Source organism: Uloborus diversus, chromosome 6 (genome assembly GCF_026930045.1).
Source record: "Uloborus diversus isolate 005 chromosome 6, Udiv.v.3.1, whole genome shotgun sequence".
NCBI lineage: Eukaryota > Metazoa > Arthropoda > Arachnida > Araneae > Uloboridae > Uloborus > Uloborus diversus.
Window position 1 is genome coordinate 56135013 of NC_072736.1, and position 20121 is coordinate 56155133.

General features: G+C 35.8%; 1 protein-coding gene and 1 long non-coding RNA gene across 2 annotated transcripts; both read left to right on the forward strand.

The window, feature by feature from the left end:
• Positions 1 to 973: 973 nt before the first annotated feature.
• On the forward strand, positions 974 to 11092 carry LOC129225171 (uncharacterized). The gene is made up of 3 exons (XR_008580722.1): positions 974 to 1065; positions 9024 to 9188; positions 10978 to 11092. It is a non-coding gene; the product is annotated as an uncharacterized LOC129225171 (long non-coding RNA).
• Positions 11093 to 11171: 79 nt separating this feature from the next.
• Positions 11172 to 18995, forward strand: LOC129224764 (alpha-tocopherol transfer protein-like). The gene is made up of 4 exons (XM_054859312.1): positions 11172 to 11220; positions 12750 to 12943; positions 15865 to 15975; positions 18773 to 18995. Exons 1-4 carry the CDS (start codon positions 11172 to 11174, stop codon positions 18968 to 18970), a joined length of 552 nt encoding a protein of 183 aa, XP_054715287.1. The 3' UTR covers positions 18971 to 18995.
• Positions 18996 to 20121: the final 1126 nt, after the last annotated feature.

Sequence of the window (20121 nt, forward strand, 5' to 3'; positions counted from 1 at the left end):
ATAAATAAAAACTCTTATTTCTGTATTTCATAGGTCTTATTTATACTACTGGGGTTCTGACAAATATTTTTTGTGACGATACTGCAAAAACTCGTGATTCCCTTTTAAATGGGCTACGAAGTCGGGAGAAAAATTACCAGCTGCGACTCCGGAGTTTCAGAGCTTGCGACTCCGACTCCTTTACCCCAAAATCAGTCCGACTCCCACTCCGCAGCCCTGCTTTTGAAGACCTCACGGCCAGGCCCGACAAGAGGCCATGTCAGCCTAGTTGGAAACTAGGAGCCCGAGCCTTGGGGGGGGGGGGCGACACTGACTCAAAAAAAAAAAGGAAAGGAAAGAAGGAAAGAAAGAAATAAAACAAGGGGGAAAAAAAGAAAGGATGAAAGAAAAGGGGGGAGGACTCCGAATAAGAGAAAAAGTAAAGAATAAGAAAATTTAATCTTTTAGTATTTACTGTTGTGGCACTTAAAATAGAGTTGATTGTTTTCTAGAAAGCAGTTTTGATTATATTTTTCTTTTCGCCCTTCTTTTCCCATTTTCTCCCCCCCCCCTTTTCTTTTTTCCTTTTTTTTGGGGCGGGAGGGGCCCGGCGACATAACTGACTAGGGGCCCGCCTTGGCTCTCTGCGGCTCTGCTCACAGCCTCCCGACGCTCAGAGTTTGGGAATCACTGTATTAACCGTTTTCATAACTTCTTTTGTTTAATCGTTTTTGACCTCAAACTATTAAACAATTTAAATTCCCGAACAAACCGGAAGCCTCCGTTTTGCTTGCCACTCGATCTAGGGCAGGCGTCCAGTTCCGCGCAGCTCTACTTTCGATTTCTACGACATCAGTAATCCACTTTACTCAGCGTGTGCGCGCATGAGTGCGGTTGAGAAAACTACTGTAGGCCAAGCGATCGTGAAATGCAATGGATTAGGCTCATTTACAGTAGGTTGAATTGAAAAAAAATCTTATTGTGGCGCATTCGATGAATAATCCAAGCATCCGGTGGAAGAAGAGGCTCTTTGGGGTTCACAAAAGAGAAAATTTTAAAATTGGGGAGCGTTCCTTTTTCCCTCAGGTGAGCATTTTCCCTTGATTTCGGCTTCTCGGTAGACGGTTTGTTAAATTTATTTACTTAGAATTTATTTCACAATTAGCATTGCACTTTACTTAGTTTTTTTTTTTTTTTTTTTGTTAAAAATGTGATAAAGTTAGGTAAATGTTAAAACAAATAACTCTCCTTATATTAAATAAATAAATATTAAAACAACTAGTTAGTCTTATACTCTTGTAGTCATGGTAATGAAAAAAAGAACAACATCAACCTTGGTCAATTGAGAATAATGAGCAATTCATTGATTGCTCAAAAAAAAAAAAAAAAAAATAAAGTAAAATAAAATAAAATAAAATAAATAAATAAATAAATAAATAAAAATCCATCAGCACATGAAGCAAATATTTCCATTCAACACACATACTTTTAATACTTAAAGTTTGTAATGATCATCAAATAATTATTTTTCAACCCACTCCATTTCAAGCGAGTTTGCGTTTCATATTTAAACGAAATTATCTTTTCAAATCAATATGTATTATTATTAATTCATTTACTGGAGTAGTTTCTTAACAAATAGCAGTATTTGCTTTAGGGAAATCTGAATTTAAAACTCGCATTCCTATAAGAAATATTTTTCTGATTTATAACAGCGTTTTTAAAGCAATGAGTTTCATCTTTGGAAAAGGAAATAGCCGGTTAAGATCTGCTATTTTGTAGGAAAGTTGTCGATTTTTTACCCAAAAATGTCTATCTGAATAAAAGTATAGTCTAATGAAGGCATGACATCTATGAGTCAGATCGCTATTTATTGATAACAAAAAAGAACTAAATCCGTTCATCTGGTGAAACTTTAGGAACGAACATAACACGCGTGCAAACATCATACACATATACAAAATATGATAAAATTCTAAATACATCACGAATGAATAAAATAAATCAATAAAAAGTAACATACACATTACGAAAAGAATTGACTACAATCTATTTTTTGAAATTGGTTAAAAATATTTTAATCAGTCAGCATGTCCTAATATAAACAAACTCGTTGACTTCTTCACATTCAGATGATTAAAAACATTTTACAGAATACAATAGGGGCATTCCAAGGTATTTTTGACATTATGTAGAGCCCGTAACGTGACCTTTTTTTGCCATAACTTTTTAATTTACCGTTTGATTTGCAAATTATTTTAATTTGAGCTGGTATGTTGGTTGGTAAAGATCAAAATAAAATAATATGCTAATCAAACAGTAAATTAAAAAGTTATGGCAAAAAAGGTCACGTTACGGACTCTACATAAATGTCAAAAATACCTTGGAATGCCCCAGTAAATACCTCCAGTATAAAACATAACAAGAAGGTCCATTCAAAACTAAACGAGCATACTTTCCCTTATACCAATATTGACTTTCTAGTATCTGATCAATATTCTCAAAACTAGCTAAAATCGCCAATTATTTCCCTCAAAGTCCGTAACTCTGCCAATATTTGCGGAGTCGGAGTCAAAGACTTTAAAATTCCAAGAGTCGGATCAGCCATTTTTCCTTCATGTCTAAATTTTTGCCAAAGCTACGGAGTCAGAGCCGTAGTCGGGGAGTCGAAGTCTGACTAATTTTCGTGTACAGGAGTCAAGGTCGGAAAATTGTTCAAATCAAAAGGATATTTTCTATACATGTTCTTCAAAAGCTTTTTTCTACAAAGTTTGTTTGAAGTAAACTCGCCTCTATAAGATCGGAATTTATATTTGCCTTGAATTTCGCCGTAGGCACTTTTTTTTTGAGCTGTTCAAAATTGAACGAAAATTTGTTCAAATCAGAAAATAAAATATGGGAATGATGTGTCCTTACCGAGATCCTTCGAACAAAAAAAAAAAGTTCAAATCGGACTAATTATTTTATTTATTTTTGACCTTTTTTTTTTTGTTTTTCTCAAAATTTTTAAGATTCATTTAACCTTCTTTCAAGCTTTTTTCTTCTTTCTCTGACTTTTACTGGGAAAGTAGGCTAATAAAAATTATGATGTAGTTTTCCCCTTTTCATTATTATTATTTTTTTTGTAAGATGAGATGTTTCCAATATTATATATGTATTTTTATAGTTAATTAGGTTTTAATTATCTGCTGTGCTTTCATCATTAATGTTCTAAACAGATTTATGCCTAAATGTTAAAATTCATGAATATTACATGATTAAAAATGTATGTAATGATTAAAGCCGCAATATCATGATGAATTATGGAATGATTCGTGCGTCTAAACTGGACGCGTTAACTGTTTCCAATAAGTAAATCTTTGTAGAAATAGCCTTTTCTTGGCTCTAGCTAATTAGGTTGGAAAAGAAAATTATAAAACACTTTATATGATTTTTTCCCTTCAGAGACACATTTTGAATAGAAAGTGATTGTTTTTCACCGAAGTTCTGTAAAATAGTTTTAAATAAAGTACTTCCAAAACACCGATTTCTATTATTCAAAGGTAGACAGTTTGTAACTGCTTACGATTTGTGTCCAAATTCTTTTGAATGAAATGAACGCTTTTCCCCCACAAAAAATAACATTCTTAGTATTCAGAGTTACGTATTTTAGTTCTAAGTCTTGCTAATTCGAGACCCACGTAGCTAATTCCTATTCAGTTGGGTTTTGCGCTTCAGTTTTACTCACTAATAATCAAATAAGTGAAATTAGAAGTAAAAGTTAAATTTCATTTTTTAACTAGCGGGAAAACGTGAAATTCAGCGATTTTTCGAACTTTATTGGTCAAGATTATCATGTCACCGCCATCAAGGTCAAGTGACAGCGGTGATGACGTCATCAAATCAGCAGCTGATCAGAAACGACCTTTTGGTGTGCTTAAGGTACTTATATGCACCCATACCAAGGGTGAAATAGTACATTTTCCTCGACCGGAACGCCTGCAATTGAACCCTGCGAGTCGTGATTAATTTTATGTGAATGGCTTTTTATTAACACGCTTTTATTAGCTTCACTTGTATGTTTGTGAGTAACTCTCTTTTGGACTAAGAGCTAGTGGCTTATTACTGTTAGTACATTCCACCAATTTATGAGCGTTCGTGGCCGAGCGGTCTAAGGCGCGATTCTTCGCTGACGTCCATCTCCGGGAATCATTGGGCGTGCGTTCTAATGCTGTCTACACCGAAATTAAATTTATAATCTTGCAACTTAATTTTCGGCCACTTTTGAGATCGGGAAATTAAAATTTGGAATGCAACCTCAGCCCCGACAACAATGCAATATTCTATAATTTATTAATGATAAGTTATTAGTTTATTCTAATTAACACGCTTTTATTAGCTTAACTTGTATGTTTGTGGGTCCAACTTTCCTTTGCACAAATAGCCAGTGGCTTATTAGAATTACTTACAACGTACAAATCACAGCTGCGAAGTGTAACAATGTTTGCACATGAATTTACAAGAAAGCATTCAAAACGTCTGTTGCAAATAATGCAATAGAATACTAAGATACATTCCATTATAAAAATCGAACACACGCACAAAGATTTCATTTAAGAGTTACAAGTGTTAGCAAAATTAGTATTTAAATCTTATTTGAAAAAAAAAATAATTTAAAAAACTTTTTTAAAAAAAACACGCTTTAGTAGCAAAATGAACTAAAAAGTTAAAAATAATCTTTTGATGACAAGTACATAAAGTAATTGACCAAACACTTAATTTTACTGCAATAATTAAAAAAATGCGTGGGGGGGGGGCTGTCTACTTACATTTTTGCAAGGATAACAAGTAGAAGAAATTTAAGATAACTGATAAGAAGCCCCCCCCCCACGCTTTTTTTTATTACAGTAAAATTAAGTGTCAATTACTTTACATACTTGTCATCCAAAGATTATTTTTAACTTTTTAGTTCATTTTGCTACTAAAGCGTGTTTATTTAGTTTTTTAAACTATTTTTTTTTTCTTTCAGAAAAGCAGAACAGGAACGGCACGGCGTTCCGGCTTCAAATCAACAATGCCTCACACATACATAGACACGGTTGGATTTTAATAGTAGAGATGAATAAAAACAAAACGTTCGCGCGAATCCGTCAAAATTCGAAAATTTGCACGAATCCAATATTTTCTTCTATATATTAGATATAGAAGAAAGTAAAAAGTGTTATGGATAATTATATAATTATTTTAGCATATACAGGAGATTTTTTTGGTTAGAGCAATACATTTTTACCATTCTACAGTTTCAAAAGCCACGCCACATGTTAGGGGCCCTTCATTAATTGGTACCAAGAGGGAGGGGGGGGGTTGGAAAAATCTCTACATACCCTTTCTTTTTAAAGACATTCTTACGTTTTATTTTCCAAGTCGAAACTTTTTATTAGAAATCGCGAGGCAGGTATAACATTTAATTTGCGTCTGGAAGGTAAAAAATATTAGGATGAGCTGTTTTTACTTGTTTTACAAAGCAGTATATAATGAACGAATCGCACTATGTATGGCATGTTTTACTTTTAATTAGTACCGCATCATATACAAAAAAATGTCAAAAAAACATTCAGTCTAAATTCCAACTTTTTAGTAAATATTTCTTTGCACAATAAGGTTTTTAAACATCATTTATTGATAATAAATTTAATAACGATTCTGGTGATGTAAGATTCGTATTTATTAGACAAAGAACCGCATTAAGATGTTTGAATAAAATAAGACAACGTATATAAAGTACAAATTGAGAATGGAAAAAGGTTAAAAAACCAGCAAACAGCTGTTTCGGCACTCTAAAATACAAGTGCCATCATCAGTGCATTAAAAACGAAGACAGGTTCACCCGACTAAAACACAGTCGAGGCGAACAATGGAATGAGAGACGAGTTGTAAAAGATATGAGAGCAGTACCGGAAACGATGACGTCAAGGTTACGTCAGAACTCCTGAGGACAGTTGCACTCAGGAGAAAACGTCAGGACAAAAAATAAATCAAATAACAGACTTCCAAACATTAGGAAAAGGGGGAGTGCTAGACAAATCATTGACGATTAAATTAGCATTTTTCCATATAAAATATGACTCCCAAAAATCTAAATCATGAATGGACGAACACTCGTGAATAACTTTGGCGGAAGAAAAAATAAAATTATGACCGCAGGACCAACAATGTTGAGCAATAGAGGAGCGTTTGAGATCCTGTTTTTTGACGTAATTTTCGTGTTCTTTTATCCGGAATTTGAGGGCTCGTCGAGTCTGCCCAATGTAGGACAATTTGCACTGGCAGGAAGCACTGTAAATGCCCCATTTGTCAAGGTTGTGAACAGGGTGTTTAAGCTGTGAAAATTTTAATTTATTAACAGGAGAAAAAGTGACGGAAAAATGAAACTTTTTTAATATTTTGGCAATTTGTAGACTGATTTTAGGAAAAAAGGGTAAGACAACGGAACTCGAATAGTTCACATTAGCATGTGTTTGATTTTTGTTAGTTGAGCTACATAGCTTCTTATGAATGGTATCAATAATATCTGATGTGAATCCACGATCTACCGCAATACTTCGTAGGTAATTCAGTTCTGATGAAAGTAAATTGGAATTTGAACAAATGGCTAAAGCACGGTAAATAAAAGATCTAAAAGCAGCCAATTTTTGTTTAGGAAGATGAACGGATAACTAGAGGGGGGGGGGGAAGAGAAACAGCCGTAAACCCTTTGCTGTTTCTCTCCCCACCCCACAAGTTATCCGTTCATCCTCCTAAACAAAAATTGGCTGCTTTTAGATCTTTTATTTACCGTGCTTTAGCCATTTGTTCAAATTCCAATTTACTTTCATCAGAACTGAATTACCTACGAAGTATTGCGGTGGATCGTGGATTCACATCAGATATTATTGATACCATTTATAAGAAGCTATGTAGCTCAACTAACAAAAATCAAACACATGCTAATGTGAACTATTCGAGTTCCGTTGTCTTACCCTTTTTTCCTAAAATCAGTCTACAAATTGCCAAAATCTTAAAAAGTTTCATTTTTCCGTCACTTTTTCTCCTGCTAATAAATTAAAATTTTCACAGCTTAAACACCCTGTTCACAACCTTGACAAATGGGGCATTTACAGTGTTTCCTGCCAGTGCAAATTGGCCTACATTGGGCAGACTCGACGATCCCTCAAATTCCGGATAAAAGAACACGAAAATTACGTCAAAAAACAGGATCTCAAACGCTCCTCTATTGCTCAACATTGTTGGTCCTGCGGTCATAATTTTATTTTTTCTTCCGCCAAAGTTATTCACGAGTGTTCGTCCATTCATGATTTAGATTTTTGGGAGACATATTACATATGGAAAAATGCTAATTTAATCGTCAATGATTTGTCTAGCACTCCCCCTTTTCCTAATGTTTGGAAGTCTGTTATTTGATTTATTTTTTGTCTTGACGTTTTCTCCTGAGTGCAACTGTCCTCTGGAGTTCTGACGTAACCTTGACGTCATCGTATCCGGTACTGCTCTCATATCTTTTACAACTCGTCTCTCATTCCATTGTTCGCCTCGACTGTGTTTTAGTCGGGTGAACCTGTCTTCGTTTTTAATGCACTGATGATGGCACTTGTATTTTAGAGTGCCGAAACAGCTGTTTGCTGCTTTTTTAACCTTTTTCCATTCTCAATTTGTACTTTATATACGTTGTCATATTTTATTCACTATGCAGTACAAAGTTTTCGACTACTTTTTATGTATTAAGATGTTTGTTTATGTTACGCGTGGCGTATTTAATTACGCTGCATAGTACTTAAAGTACTTAGATAACGTGGACCAACCACGATGTCAGCGACATCAATAAAATAATATGAAACAGTGAGAAGCAAAGGGATGTAAGCGGACACTTTCAAGTTTTGAGTAAAACGTGTTTAAAGATAAGATCCTAGGCAGGCTTTCATTGAAACGTTTTTTTTTTAAAGCATGCTGTATAACAGAACCTACCGGGACTACTAGTACTATCACTTGCCCCAAGACAGAGGAGAGGTTTACCTACCATTTGTACTGGTTATCTCCGAGTTTTTAATTTTGCCACTTGCATCCCTTTGCTTCTCATTGTCCCATAAAACTTTAAAAAAAATAAAAATCTTTGATTTACGTCGACCTGGGGGTTATAGTGTAAATGATCCTTTTCCAACAAGATTTTATTATTTTGAAAAACGAAATGGAACCTGACGTAAGAAAGGGGTGAGGGGTTTGAAAAATCTTACGCACCCTTAGATAAGGGTAGAGGTCGGTCGCAAATTGCCAAAATCATCCTTACGTAATTACTGAATCGCCCCTTATTTAATATTTTATTTAAAAAAAGCTATGAATTTTAAATACAAATTAGTTGGCTTATTGGTAACGCTATGCTTTTTGAGCTCTCATACCATGTTTATTCTTTTTTTCCAAGCACACTGGTTTTTTCAGTACCTTTTAGTTTTAAGTGGGGTAAGATTTTTCCTTTCATAATGTGATGGAATTTCCATGCTGTACATGATTTCATTTTTTATAAATTCATTTCTAAATGTAGGAAATCACTGTAAATACTGTGTGTTTACATCTGACTGAAACACATAGCAGAAAGTCTGATTTTGATGAATGATATTTTGAAATAAAATTATTCCGCAGCTATGAACAACTTTTGAGATGAGTTGACAAATCCGTTGTCGGTATATTACGGAAGAATATTTTTGCCATATGAGGGGTGAAATTAACGACAGGACTTTATCCGAAAACATAAATACATAGATGTTAAGTTTTATTTTGATTGCTGAAAGTACTGAATTTTATGAATTTTCAATGTCAATGGTCCGGAACATCTTTTAGGAATTCAGTATTCTGATTATGTATAAAACAATCATGATTTTTTAATTCTAGCCATTTCTTTTTTTTTTTCCTTTTTTTTATGTCATAATCCTAATACATGCACTAAATGAGTATGCATTCGGCTTTTATGTAATTTGAAATTGCGCCAATGATCTACATCTTCCTCTCTATAATAGACACCATGTTTATCCGAGACGACGAGGACGCCCCCTTCCGGAACTATTCACGTTTTACAGACACCCAGCTTAGTGAGGAGGCAATGAGGATGGTGCGACAGGACGTAGGAGAAACTCCCGAATCCAGGGCAAAAGGCTTGGCCATACTAAAGAACATGCTCTCAGGTAAATATTGTATTTCATGTCAAAAAGTTACAAGAAAGTAAATGCAATACTTTTTATTACGAACTTCCTTTTGAGATTTTAATTTTTGCACCATGCACTAATTAGCGGAAGAGCATATTTTAGTTTAATTCTAATAAAATTTATCTCGCATTGATAACAAATTTTTCAGCATAGTCTTTTCTGAAAAATTTCATTTTTAGAACAAATACATAGAAATTATTCTTTAAAATTTTCTGGAAAACTGATTTTATAAAAAAGCAGTTATTTCTGGTTTAAATTTTAAACTGAAAAATTTTACAACTCCGTTTTTTTCTATTTGATCTGTAACTTCACTCGTTCAAAGTTAAAATAAATAAAATTATTTGCCCAAAAACATTTCTTGAGAATGTCATGATGGTGCCCTGTTTATTGCAAATTTACATAAATAAATGGAAAAAAAAGAAGAGAAACAAATGGTTTGAAGGCCACATTTTGTTTTAAAACAATGATTCACCAAGTACAAGATCCAACCCCCCCCCCCCCCCGTTTGCATAAAGCTACAATTAGCCTACTTGCAGCCGAAACTAATGAGAGGGACATCTATTATGGCTACTCTAGACTAGTGATGGGCATAATCGAGAACTTTTGACAATCGAGATCTCCGGAATCGAGCAGTTCTGATAATCGAGAGCTTCTGAAATCGAGACCTTTGGAAATCGAGAACTCGAGCGAATGATAATCGAGATCTTTTTAATCGATAACTCGAGCGACTGATAATCAAGATCTTTTGAAAGATATCATAATCGGGAACTCAAGATACGCAAATCGAGAACTCGAAATACACTAATCGAGAACTCGAGTTGTGATAATCGAGAACTCGAGATCTCGTGATAATCGAGAACTCGAGATCTCGTGATAATCGAGTTCTCGAATGATCTTGAATAATGGAGTGATTCGATTATGAGAACTCGACTATGCCCATCACTACTCTAGACTGACGATCGCACTAGTGTTTTGGATGCCGTTGGCGAGCTCTTTGGTACTTGCTTACCATTTTCCTGTCCTATTTACGGACGAAATAAAACTTTTTTTTTTGTTTCCACAGAAACACTTTTTGTCTCCCCTCATATTCAACTAAGAGAATGCAACAAATTAATAAGGCCCTAGTCACACTGCAAAACGAGTGCATCAAAATCCCATCGCTATTTTCCCTTTTCCCCTGCTAGATTCTACGTCTTTCGTAGTTAGACCAACCATGGTCACACAAGATGGCGCTGACGCTTAACGGGCCTTGACAATTTATGACTTTTCTGTGTTAAACCGATGCAACGATGATTCGCTCATGCATCCACTAATCAATGTCAACGCTTCAAAGTTTGTATACTTTTGATTGAACATCGCCCATTTTGACAGCAAAAAGGCGCTGAACGGAACCCCTGCATCCACCAATCAATGGCAACGTAATGGACATAGGGGTTTCCTGTAGCGCCCTCTTTGCTGCTATGAGTTTCAGCGATAGCCACGGCTATAAGCGTAAGTGAAATTTAGTGGGGCCATGGACAAACGGTAGACTGTAAAGCAGAAGCATTTTATCAAAACAGGTCAAGGTAGTCGCACACCAAATTATCGGAAAAATGGTATTGTCAAGTGTTAAAGTATTTATTTTTTTTTTTTTAATAATCTTGTGAATTTCCAATTTCCGTGCATTGCGCACAAAAATCCACAAATCATTTGTTGTTTTCTCTAATAATCATCTTTTCTCTCTCTCTTTTTTTCTTTCCTATTCTTTTCTCTTTTTCGAAATATGCAGAAACAAAAGATCTCAAAGCTTGCTTGGATGACGAGTTTTTGCTGCGATTTTTAAGAGTTGCGAAATTTGACTGCGCTCGTGCTTACGACAGAATGCTGAAGTACTACAACCTGCGCAAAAAGTATCCACACATTTTCCGAAAGTACCTGCCGAGCATGACCCGCAAAGCCCAGCAGCTACGACTGTTTTACGCGATGCCCTACAGGGCTCGCAATCACAGCGCTGTCGTCGTCAATTACCACGGTAAGTTTCACGTTCATTTTTGCCGAATAAATTATTTTTCTTTCTTTAAATTCCTATTTCGTGCTGTTGTAAAATTATGTTAAACCTCGTCTAGATCACTGATAGAGAAAATAGTATTCTTGATGATTGTCGGTTTATTTGAGTGGAAACAGCTTCCCGTGGCTGTTGAAACTGCGTGCAGTCTTTTTTGAACTGCCGATGCAGTGTTTCCAGTAAACAGAGCGCAGATCAGCCGAGCCTCAGTTAAATGAATTGTGTAGTTATCCAAACAGCCGAATTTAGCCGCCGAACAGCCAGTTCCGAATTTAGATGGGCAAGTAATACAAAAAAAAAAAAATTCTGAATCGTTAGGATCAATAATACAAAATAGGTGAAACGCAGCTGATATCAAAGTCAGGACTACAAAATTTTAACAGATATCAAGCAGCTGGCAACATTTTTTGCCCGCTTGAATTCCCGAGGATGTGGCACATGCATAAACTGCGTAATTCTCCCCCATGTTGAATTCTATTAGGGATATATCTTTGTTCTATTTTGAGTCCTAAGAACATGCTCCACAAAATTCACAATCCTCATATAAATAATAGTCGATGATCGAGTAACCCGCATGTTTCAGCAATGAAACTCGCGCCACGACATGATAATTTGATTTTTGGTAATGTTTAACATGCAGGGACAGGTTTTATTGGGACAAGGCTGAACTTAATCCGGCAACTTAACAGTTTTACTGGTAAGACAGTGTCATTTCAGAGGAGTGAAGAAACGAAAAAATGGTCAACAATGAACGCTACATACCGGAGTTTAGGGTTCATCTACTGGTGTTAGGGTTACATTACAATTTCAACTATCAAAATATCACTAAACAGGCAATGGCTTCGTTCAAATGTAAAGCGGTTTTCACCCGTCATACCTTGATGGGCGACTTTCTAGTTGTAAAAATGGATCGTTCATATAGTGGCGAAGCCAGGGAGGAGGTTTTAAGATCAGAAATCCGTCCCAGAATCCTCCGGTTTAACATATTGCCCATCCTAATACGGTAGTTTTTCACAAATGAAAGAGATTATGAGCGAAAACCCCACCCAGAACGTAATTTCTGGCTGCACTACTGCTTTCACAAATTCACTGTTGCAAATCTGGCTACAAAGTTTTCTATACTCTTTCCAAGGACAAATCCAGCTTCTGGTTTCGGGTTAGGTCATTATACAATAGAATGAGATACCAATTCGGAAGAGGGGGCGGGGGGGGGAGTCATAAGAGTAATATTCGTTTACAAATAGGTAAGTAGTCTGTCTGGGGCTCTACCTCGGTTACCACCAGCTGTGCGAATGTAACCCGACTCTTCCCAATACTTTGGAATAGATCCTCCTTTACCACTTTGATTCAAATTATTGTGTTTTGGCTTTATGGTACAAATTCTTTACTCATTGTTTCACTTCTTCTTTCCAAACAACTAATAGATTTCAAAAAATTATAGAATGCACGCTATGAAATATTGAGAATTTCTCTTCAGTTGTTAAAATTGTATTCAGGTCTACTTAACCCATCAAAAGTACCCATCGAAGAAAAGTTTTCTTTGGACATGCTGGCAGTTGAACGAGCCCTCGGAAATCCTATGAATCAATTATGTGGAGCGAGTGTACTCCTGGACTTCAAAGAATTCAATTTGTGGAAAATGCTCGCCCTCACTCCACAGGTTGCTCGAATGTACGTCGAATTTCTCCAGGTAAGTTAGTGTCGTTTTGTAATAAAAAAAATATTCTGAAATGGAATAAGTAATAATAAAAGAATTTTCATTGAAAAAAATAAGTGCTCTGTAACTTCTTTCAGCATAATTTAAATGCTGAAGGAAAGAATCAACTCCTGCGCGTATCCGATGGTGTGACATTTTTAATCAGGGTAATCAACATGAAAAATAAAATAAAATTATGGTTTAAAAAAGCTGAACTAAGACGTTTTTGTAGCAATTTGAACTAGGGTAACAAGACCAACAACAGACAACGGTCCAGTAACAGACAGTCGTAAGTTTGGGTTTAAATAATAAGAATTTTGGGCGGTTAAAACGGATGTTGCTGTGGCCCATGAATACGGAGCAACCATCTAGTGTTATCCGAGTGGATTTTACCAACCTGCTGGCAGAGGTGGAAGGTTATGGACAGCCACCAAGAGGTCTGCCGTTGTTTCATATTCATTTGAATTCAACAAGGTTTTAGATCTAAAAATAAAGAACTTTTGCACATTTTGAAGAGAAACGGGGAATTCTGTCCATGACTCATCCTTTCCTCATTCTATCTGTTACTGGGTATCATCAGAATTGTCGGTGTCTGTTACTGGGACCGGACTTTTTTTTCAAATTGAGCAAATAAAAATAGGATTAACAAATTCAGAGGATCCAGAAGCAGCCAAAGGTTTGATGAGCTGTAGTTGCTTGAGAAAAATATAGTTTTAAAAGTCTAAATACATTGTAAGGCGCAGAAAATTGAGTTAACCTGACAGCGGTGTCTTAAGCATGTCTGTTACTGTCAGCATACTTTAGCATGTCAGGGTTATCCTAAATAGTAAAAAATAATCTTTGAGTATGTTCAGCAACGAGAGGTTGTGCCACAACTAAGTGTAACTTACCTGAAATATACCAGACAGCTCCGTTATCACATCCTGAGACTGTAGTTTCGTTCTCATTTCCCCTCAGTCAGGAATAGTGAATAATCGAGCTGGAGACAGATGTCATCTCATTGAAGCTGAAAGTGCCAACAAACTGATAGATAAAGTGAAATCATCTCACCAGCGAGTGTCCACAGCATGGTGCGGTTCGACTCGTGAATTGAAGGCAAAGCTTGGGTATTTAGCAGTAATTTAACCGCACGTAAGCTAGGGCTAATGCCCCCAGAACCGCATGCAATATACCAGACAGCCCGGTTATCACATCCTGAGACTGTAATTTCGTTCTTATTAGATAGTATCATTTAGTTAGATCGTTAGTTAGACTACAGTTTCATTCTTCAGGGGTACCCAGCCCTCTAAGAGCAAGGGCGCACCCCCTTAACATCGCGAAAACCCTTCCCAAAAGCAAGAGCCCCCCCCCTAAAAATTAAAAAATACCCCTCAAAACACCCCCGCCATAAAAATTTCAAATCCAATCATTTGAAATCCCCCCCCCAGGTGGGCACCCTTGCATTCTTATTGATAGTCTAAGTTAGTTAGATGGATAGTTAGTCTCAGGATGTGATAACCGAGCTGTCTGGTATATCGCATGTGGTTCTGGGGGCCTTAGCCCTGGATTAGGGGCGGTAACTTACTGAGCTAAATACCCAGGCTTGCCTTCAATTCACGAGTCGAACCCAGTGGTCGAACCGCACCATGCAGCAGACACTCGCTGGTGAGATGAATTCACTTTCTCAATCAGTTTGTTGGCACTCTCAGCTTCAGTATAATGACATCTGAATCCAGCTCGGTTATTCACTACTCCTTACTGAGGAGTTTTAATAAGAACGAAGCTGCCGTCTCAGGATGTGATAACGGGGCTGTCTGGTATTTTGCACGTGGTTGGCTTAGGGGCGCGCGGTAACACTTACACTAACTTAATTTCCAGAAGGAGCTTAAAATAATAGGAATAAAATAAGGGATCAAATAATTGAGTTTAATGCAAAAAAAAAAAAAAAGCGTGGGTTCAATTTACATTTTCACTAGAACGATTTATCTGAGATAATTGCCCCCCGCTTCGCGTTTTTTAAAATTAGATTAAAGTTAATTGCTTGTCAATTATTATTATTTTATGCCTGTAATTTTACTGTACAAGGAACACCTTTTTCAATGCAAAGAAGTGTGAAATTCTGTATAAAAACTTTCCTCGGATGACTTTTCATCCAGAATCTCACATTTCTTTGCATTGAAAAAGGTTTTCCTGATGACACTGAAACACGTGTCTGCAGTAATTTGCAATTTCTGTGCCTCAAAACGTTGGTTAATTGATTCATTTAAAGCGTACGTGTTACAGGATTTTTTTTGAAAATACTAGTTACAGGGAAATCATCCTTCGCAATCAACTCCTTCGAGTGATTTGTGCAAGGAAATATCAAATTCGGAGCGGTATTTCTATGAATGGTGGAATAAATCTCCTCATCATTCGAAATGACTCTATAACAGCTCCTTGGTATATTGTAGAGCCGAGAGTGTTAGGGGCCATTCATTAATAACGTAAGGGTCCCAAGGGGGGGGGGGTTGAAAAAAACCTCAACATATCCTTACTTTGGTGAGGGGGGGTCAAACCTATTCTTACGTAATATTTTCCAAGTCGAAATTTTATATTAGAAATCGCGTGAGTAAATGCAAAAAGGTTTGATTTAATAATAGTGAAAATTTAATAACGATTGCAGTGATGTAAGATTCGTTATTGTATTATTTTGAAAAACTAAATGGAATCTTACGTAAGAATAGGGGGGAGGGGTTTGCAAAATCTTACGTACCCTTACATGGGGGAAAGGAGGGACGTCTTACGCCTCCAGAACGTAAATAGTTAAAGTGCATAAAATACAGAATGTCACATAGTCTATATAAACACACACACACACATAAAAAGATTCGTTATTTGCCTTTAATGCAGTAATTTATATTTGCCTGTTTCTCACAAATGTTGTTTTTTCTTCGTAGAATTCTTTCCCTCTACGTCTGAAGTCCATTATATGCCTGAATACACCCACTATCTTTTCCTTACTCTTCAATATAATATACCCGTTGCTTTCAAAGAAGTTGAGGAGTCGGGTACGTATGCAACATTTTTTATTAGTATATATAAGGGGAATTAAAAAAAAAAGGGTCTGCCAAAACTGTTAATGAAGTAGTTATTACATCTGGTTTATTACTGTACGCTTTTCACGAGAAAAGCTCTCGCTACCTCTTACTTGTTCGTTGTTAGGCAAAAAAAAGAAAAAGAAAAAGTAAAATTGATACTGTATGTGAAAAACTGGTTCAATCAGTGTTCCACACTTTTTAAAATTTCCTCGGAAAACTTGGATTTTCCTCATTGCTACAGTAGTAGACAGGCATTGATCATGAGCACTTGGCGAAGGGAGGCTCCGAACCACTTCTAGAAATTTGAGTTGCAAATTTTTAAGATAAATTTCGTGCATGAATATCAAAACAAGCATCTTTTCATGAAAGGTTGTTAATTGAAGTTACTTTACTTAATAATTTTAATAGAGTGTTACTTTGCACTGAATTTACTTTCACAATTTTAACAATGAATTTAACATAACAGATTTGTATTCTAATGAAAATAAAAATGTGAATCTCCTTTACAGTGGGGTTGAAAGTATTATGTTCTTAAGTGCCACGAATTATTGTTAAACGTGTCCAAGATTATAAGGACAATAGTGATTTAGAATCTCCATTAGAATAAGAACAATATTTCCTAAGAAATACTCCGATTATAAATTGGAAAATAGATTCAAAAATTTTCAGATCGGAATTGGGTATGAAAAAAATTAATTGATAAAAAGTAAAAGAAAAATTAATTTGAAATCTGAAATTTTGACATCAAAGCATGTGTTTCGCAATCACGAGCTGCGACAGGACACTACTCATTGGAGTTATTGTTTCTAGAAACGGCTCCTGTCCCTCCAAGGCTGCCCCGTCCTGGGCGGTTACGTGTGTATAGTTGTGTGTGTGAAAAATTGTGTGTATGCACGTAGGCGTGTGTGTATGTGTATCAGGGGAATAAAATCAGCGTAACGTCAAGGACAGTCAAATGAGAACAATAAGCAATCTTGATTGCTCAAAAAAATATCCTTTAGACTAAAAGCTTTAAATTAAAATTTAAAAAATTCTTAGTCCTTAAAAAAAATTCACATTATGGCGCCCATCTCACAAATATTTAAGCCGAAGCTTTTCTCGTGAACGAGTCAATAATTTTACGTTATGCAATAATAGGTAGTTAAATTGACATACCTTCTGGAGTCGCGCCAAAGCTGCTTCGAAAAATTCTTACTTGAAATTATCAGTGAACTAAGTGACCAACACGTGAAAATCACATTCAATTCAGCTCTAATTCACGGATAAAGCATTTAATCTAAATACTATTTACACATTTCTTACATTTGTTTGCATGACGGCTGTCCCCGTTTCGACATTCTTTTAATCTAATCGTTCTCAGAAAACAAAACTTTAGAACGCAAAAGAAAAACATTAATTTGCTCAATCCTCAAATCTTTGCCACATGATATAAGACTAATTATGATCAATTTGCCTGCCATCTGGCGGCTAGAATAAGCGACCTCTTTCCACTGATCATTGACCCACTAGATGGCACTGACGTTTACTAGGCCTGGCCTTGACAATTTATAACTTTTCTGTGTTAAACCGATGCAGCTCATGCATTCATCAATCAATGTCAACTTTTCAAAGCTCGTTTATTTTTGATTGGACGTCGTCCATTTTGGCCGCAAGAGGTGATGAGTAGAACCGCTGCATCCACGAATCAATAGCAACGTAATGGAAACAGGTGTACCCTGTAGCGCCCTCTTGTTGCCAGGTTTTTCAGCGATTGTGACGGCCTGTAAGAATTAAGTGGGGCCATGCATTGATATTAGTATTTTAAAATTCTACGTAAACTATATAACCTATATAAACTAAAGGTATATTGATTAGTACGAACAGCTTTTACTATATCGCCTATTTCTTCTACCAAATTTTTAATTTAAACTTTACTGGCTGCTTTAGCATTAACGTAAATATAAATGTATTAAGATGAACTGAAATTTTTGAGCATTATAATCAAGAAGTCAATTACTTATTTTCTTGGCTGCTTTAGCATTAACTTAAATATAAGTATATTAAGATGAACTGTAATTTTTGAGCATTATATTCAAGAATTTAAATGTTTATTTTATTTCATACATTTTAGTGCGAATCAAGCTGATGAAAAACTCTTTATATTTTAAATTTTTTTAAATATTTTATCTAAGGGCCGATAGGTAAAGAGAATTTTAGAAAATAATTTTTGAGTGACAGGTTAACCAGGGTAAAATTAAATTTGGTGACCAGTAAAGAAGGACTATTTTACATTACTGTGAATGAAACCTTGTCGGGACCAAAGGAAATTGACAACTCAAACGGAGTGACCACTTAAGCGTAATTCAGACATCGTCCGCACATTACGTTCACCATGTTAAGTGGACAGACGTACGTTTTCCGAAAAGGGAGAAGCATTCATAAATCGCGAACGCGAGTAAAGCACATGTCAGTACTCTCACCCAATGGAGAGAGCGCGCTCATCTCGTGGAGACCAATGAAATGCGACTCCCAACTCTACGGACGACAAATATCTAGCTTCTCGTCACGTTAACGGGTCGCGTAAAATACGGCTTGCTGTCATGGCAACGCCAACCGAAAACTAGTTTTAGGGAGAAAAAAACGTCACTGACGTGCCGTACGGACGACGTGTGAATGTCGTTTTACCCGGTCAACTACTTATTGAGGTTTTACTGTAATTCTAACCTGTCCATTTATTTTGTTATTTTTGAAGCACATCTTAAAATCTTACAACTTGTTTTTTCTTTAGCTGATGGTGCACTCCATCAATGAGGGCTGGGAAAATCTTCATGCTGTTTTGCCTCCTGAAATTCTACCTGAAGCATACGGCGGGAAAATAAAGAAATCGAGCCTCATTGACTTATGTGAAAGAATCGAAGACCATGAAGAATACTTCCAAAGACACCTTGACTATGGATTCATCAAATCGAAGCACCATCACGATTAGAACATGAATCATCTCATGGACTACTTGACTGTAATTCTCAAATGTATTATTTTTCTACGGGTACTACAGTAAATATGTACAGATCATTTTTTATTCAACTACTCATGGCGATTGGCTTTCATCCTTTTTGTGGCGTACTTATTTATTTATTTTATTTACTTATTTATATAGAAGGTAAACAGCTTCACGTATATAGAGGACTGCGTACAAAGCGCCTTGCCTCCGGGTACACACACACAGGAAAGATTTGCAACACTAGCACTTAGTCAAAAAAAAAAAAAAAAAAAAAAAAAAAAAAAAAAAAAACTGATATTTTTCTTTCTTTCTTTCTTTCTCTCTCTCTATCTCTCTCTCTCCCTCTCTTTTTTTTTTTGCGATTTCCAGCAACATTTTTCAAAGGAGAGTTTCCAGGTTTATTAATATTAATTTGTATGATAATTAATTTTTCATGTATAGTTAAACATCAAGTTCATAAAGCAACAAGAATTTATGTATAAAATATTATTAACAGGTATTTAAGACAAGGGGTCTTATTACCCTATACATTTTTGCTATAAGTTATATCGAATAATTACTGAGGATGAAGCGGTAATGGTTCTTCCTTAGCCAATTTAACATAGATGCAATCATTCGGTGTTTCCATTTTTTTTCCAGCTCATAGTTTTGGCAAATTGATCTTAATCAACTGCATTACGTTCATTAAACACACCTTTATATGAGGCAGTGAGAAGCAAAGGGATGTAAGTGGCAAAATTAAAAATTTGGAGATAACCAGTACACATGGTAGGTGAACCTCTCCTCTGTATTGGGGCAAGAGATGGTACTTGTAGCCCTGGTAGTTGCTGCTATACAGCTCATGATTTAGAAAAAAATTAAATGAAAGCCCACCTACAATGTTATCTTTAAACGCGTTTTACTCAAAACTTGAACATGTCCACTTACATCCCTTTGCTTCTCACTGCCTCATATGTAAAATAGTAATATATCCCTATAGACTTTCAATTAATTTCACAAATAAAATTGTTTTGTTTTTCGCTTTAAAATTGTCCATGATACAGATTTAAAACACAGTAAATATCTCATAAGTGGTGCATTTACAAAAAAAAAAAAAAAAAAAAGAAAAAAAAACACTAAAGGTTTACATACTTTAT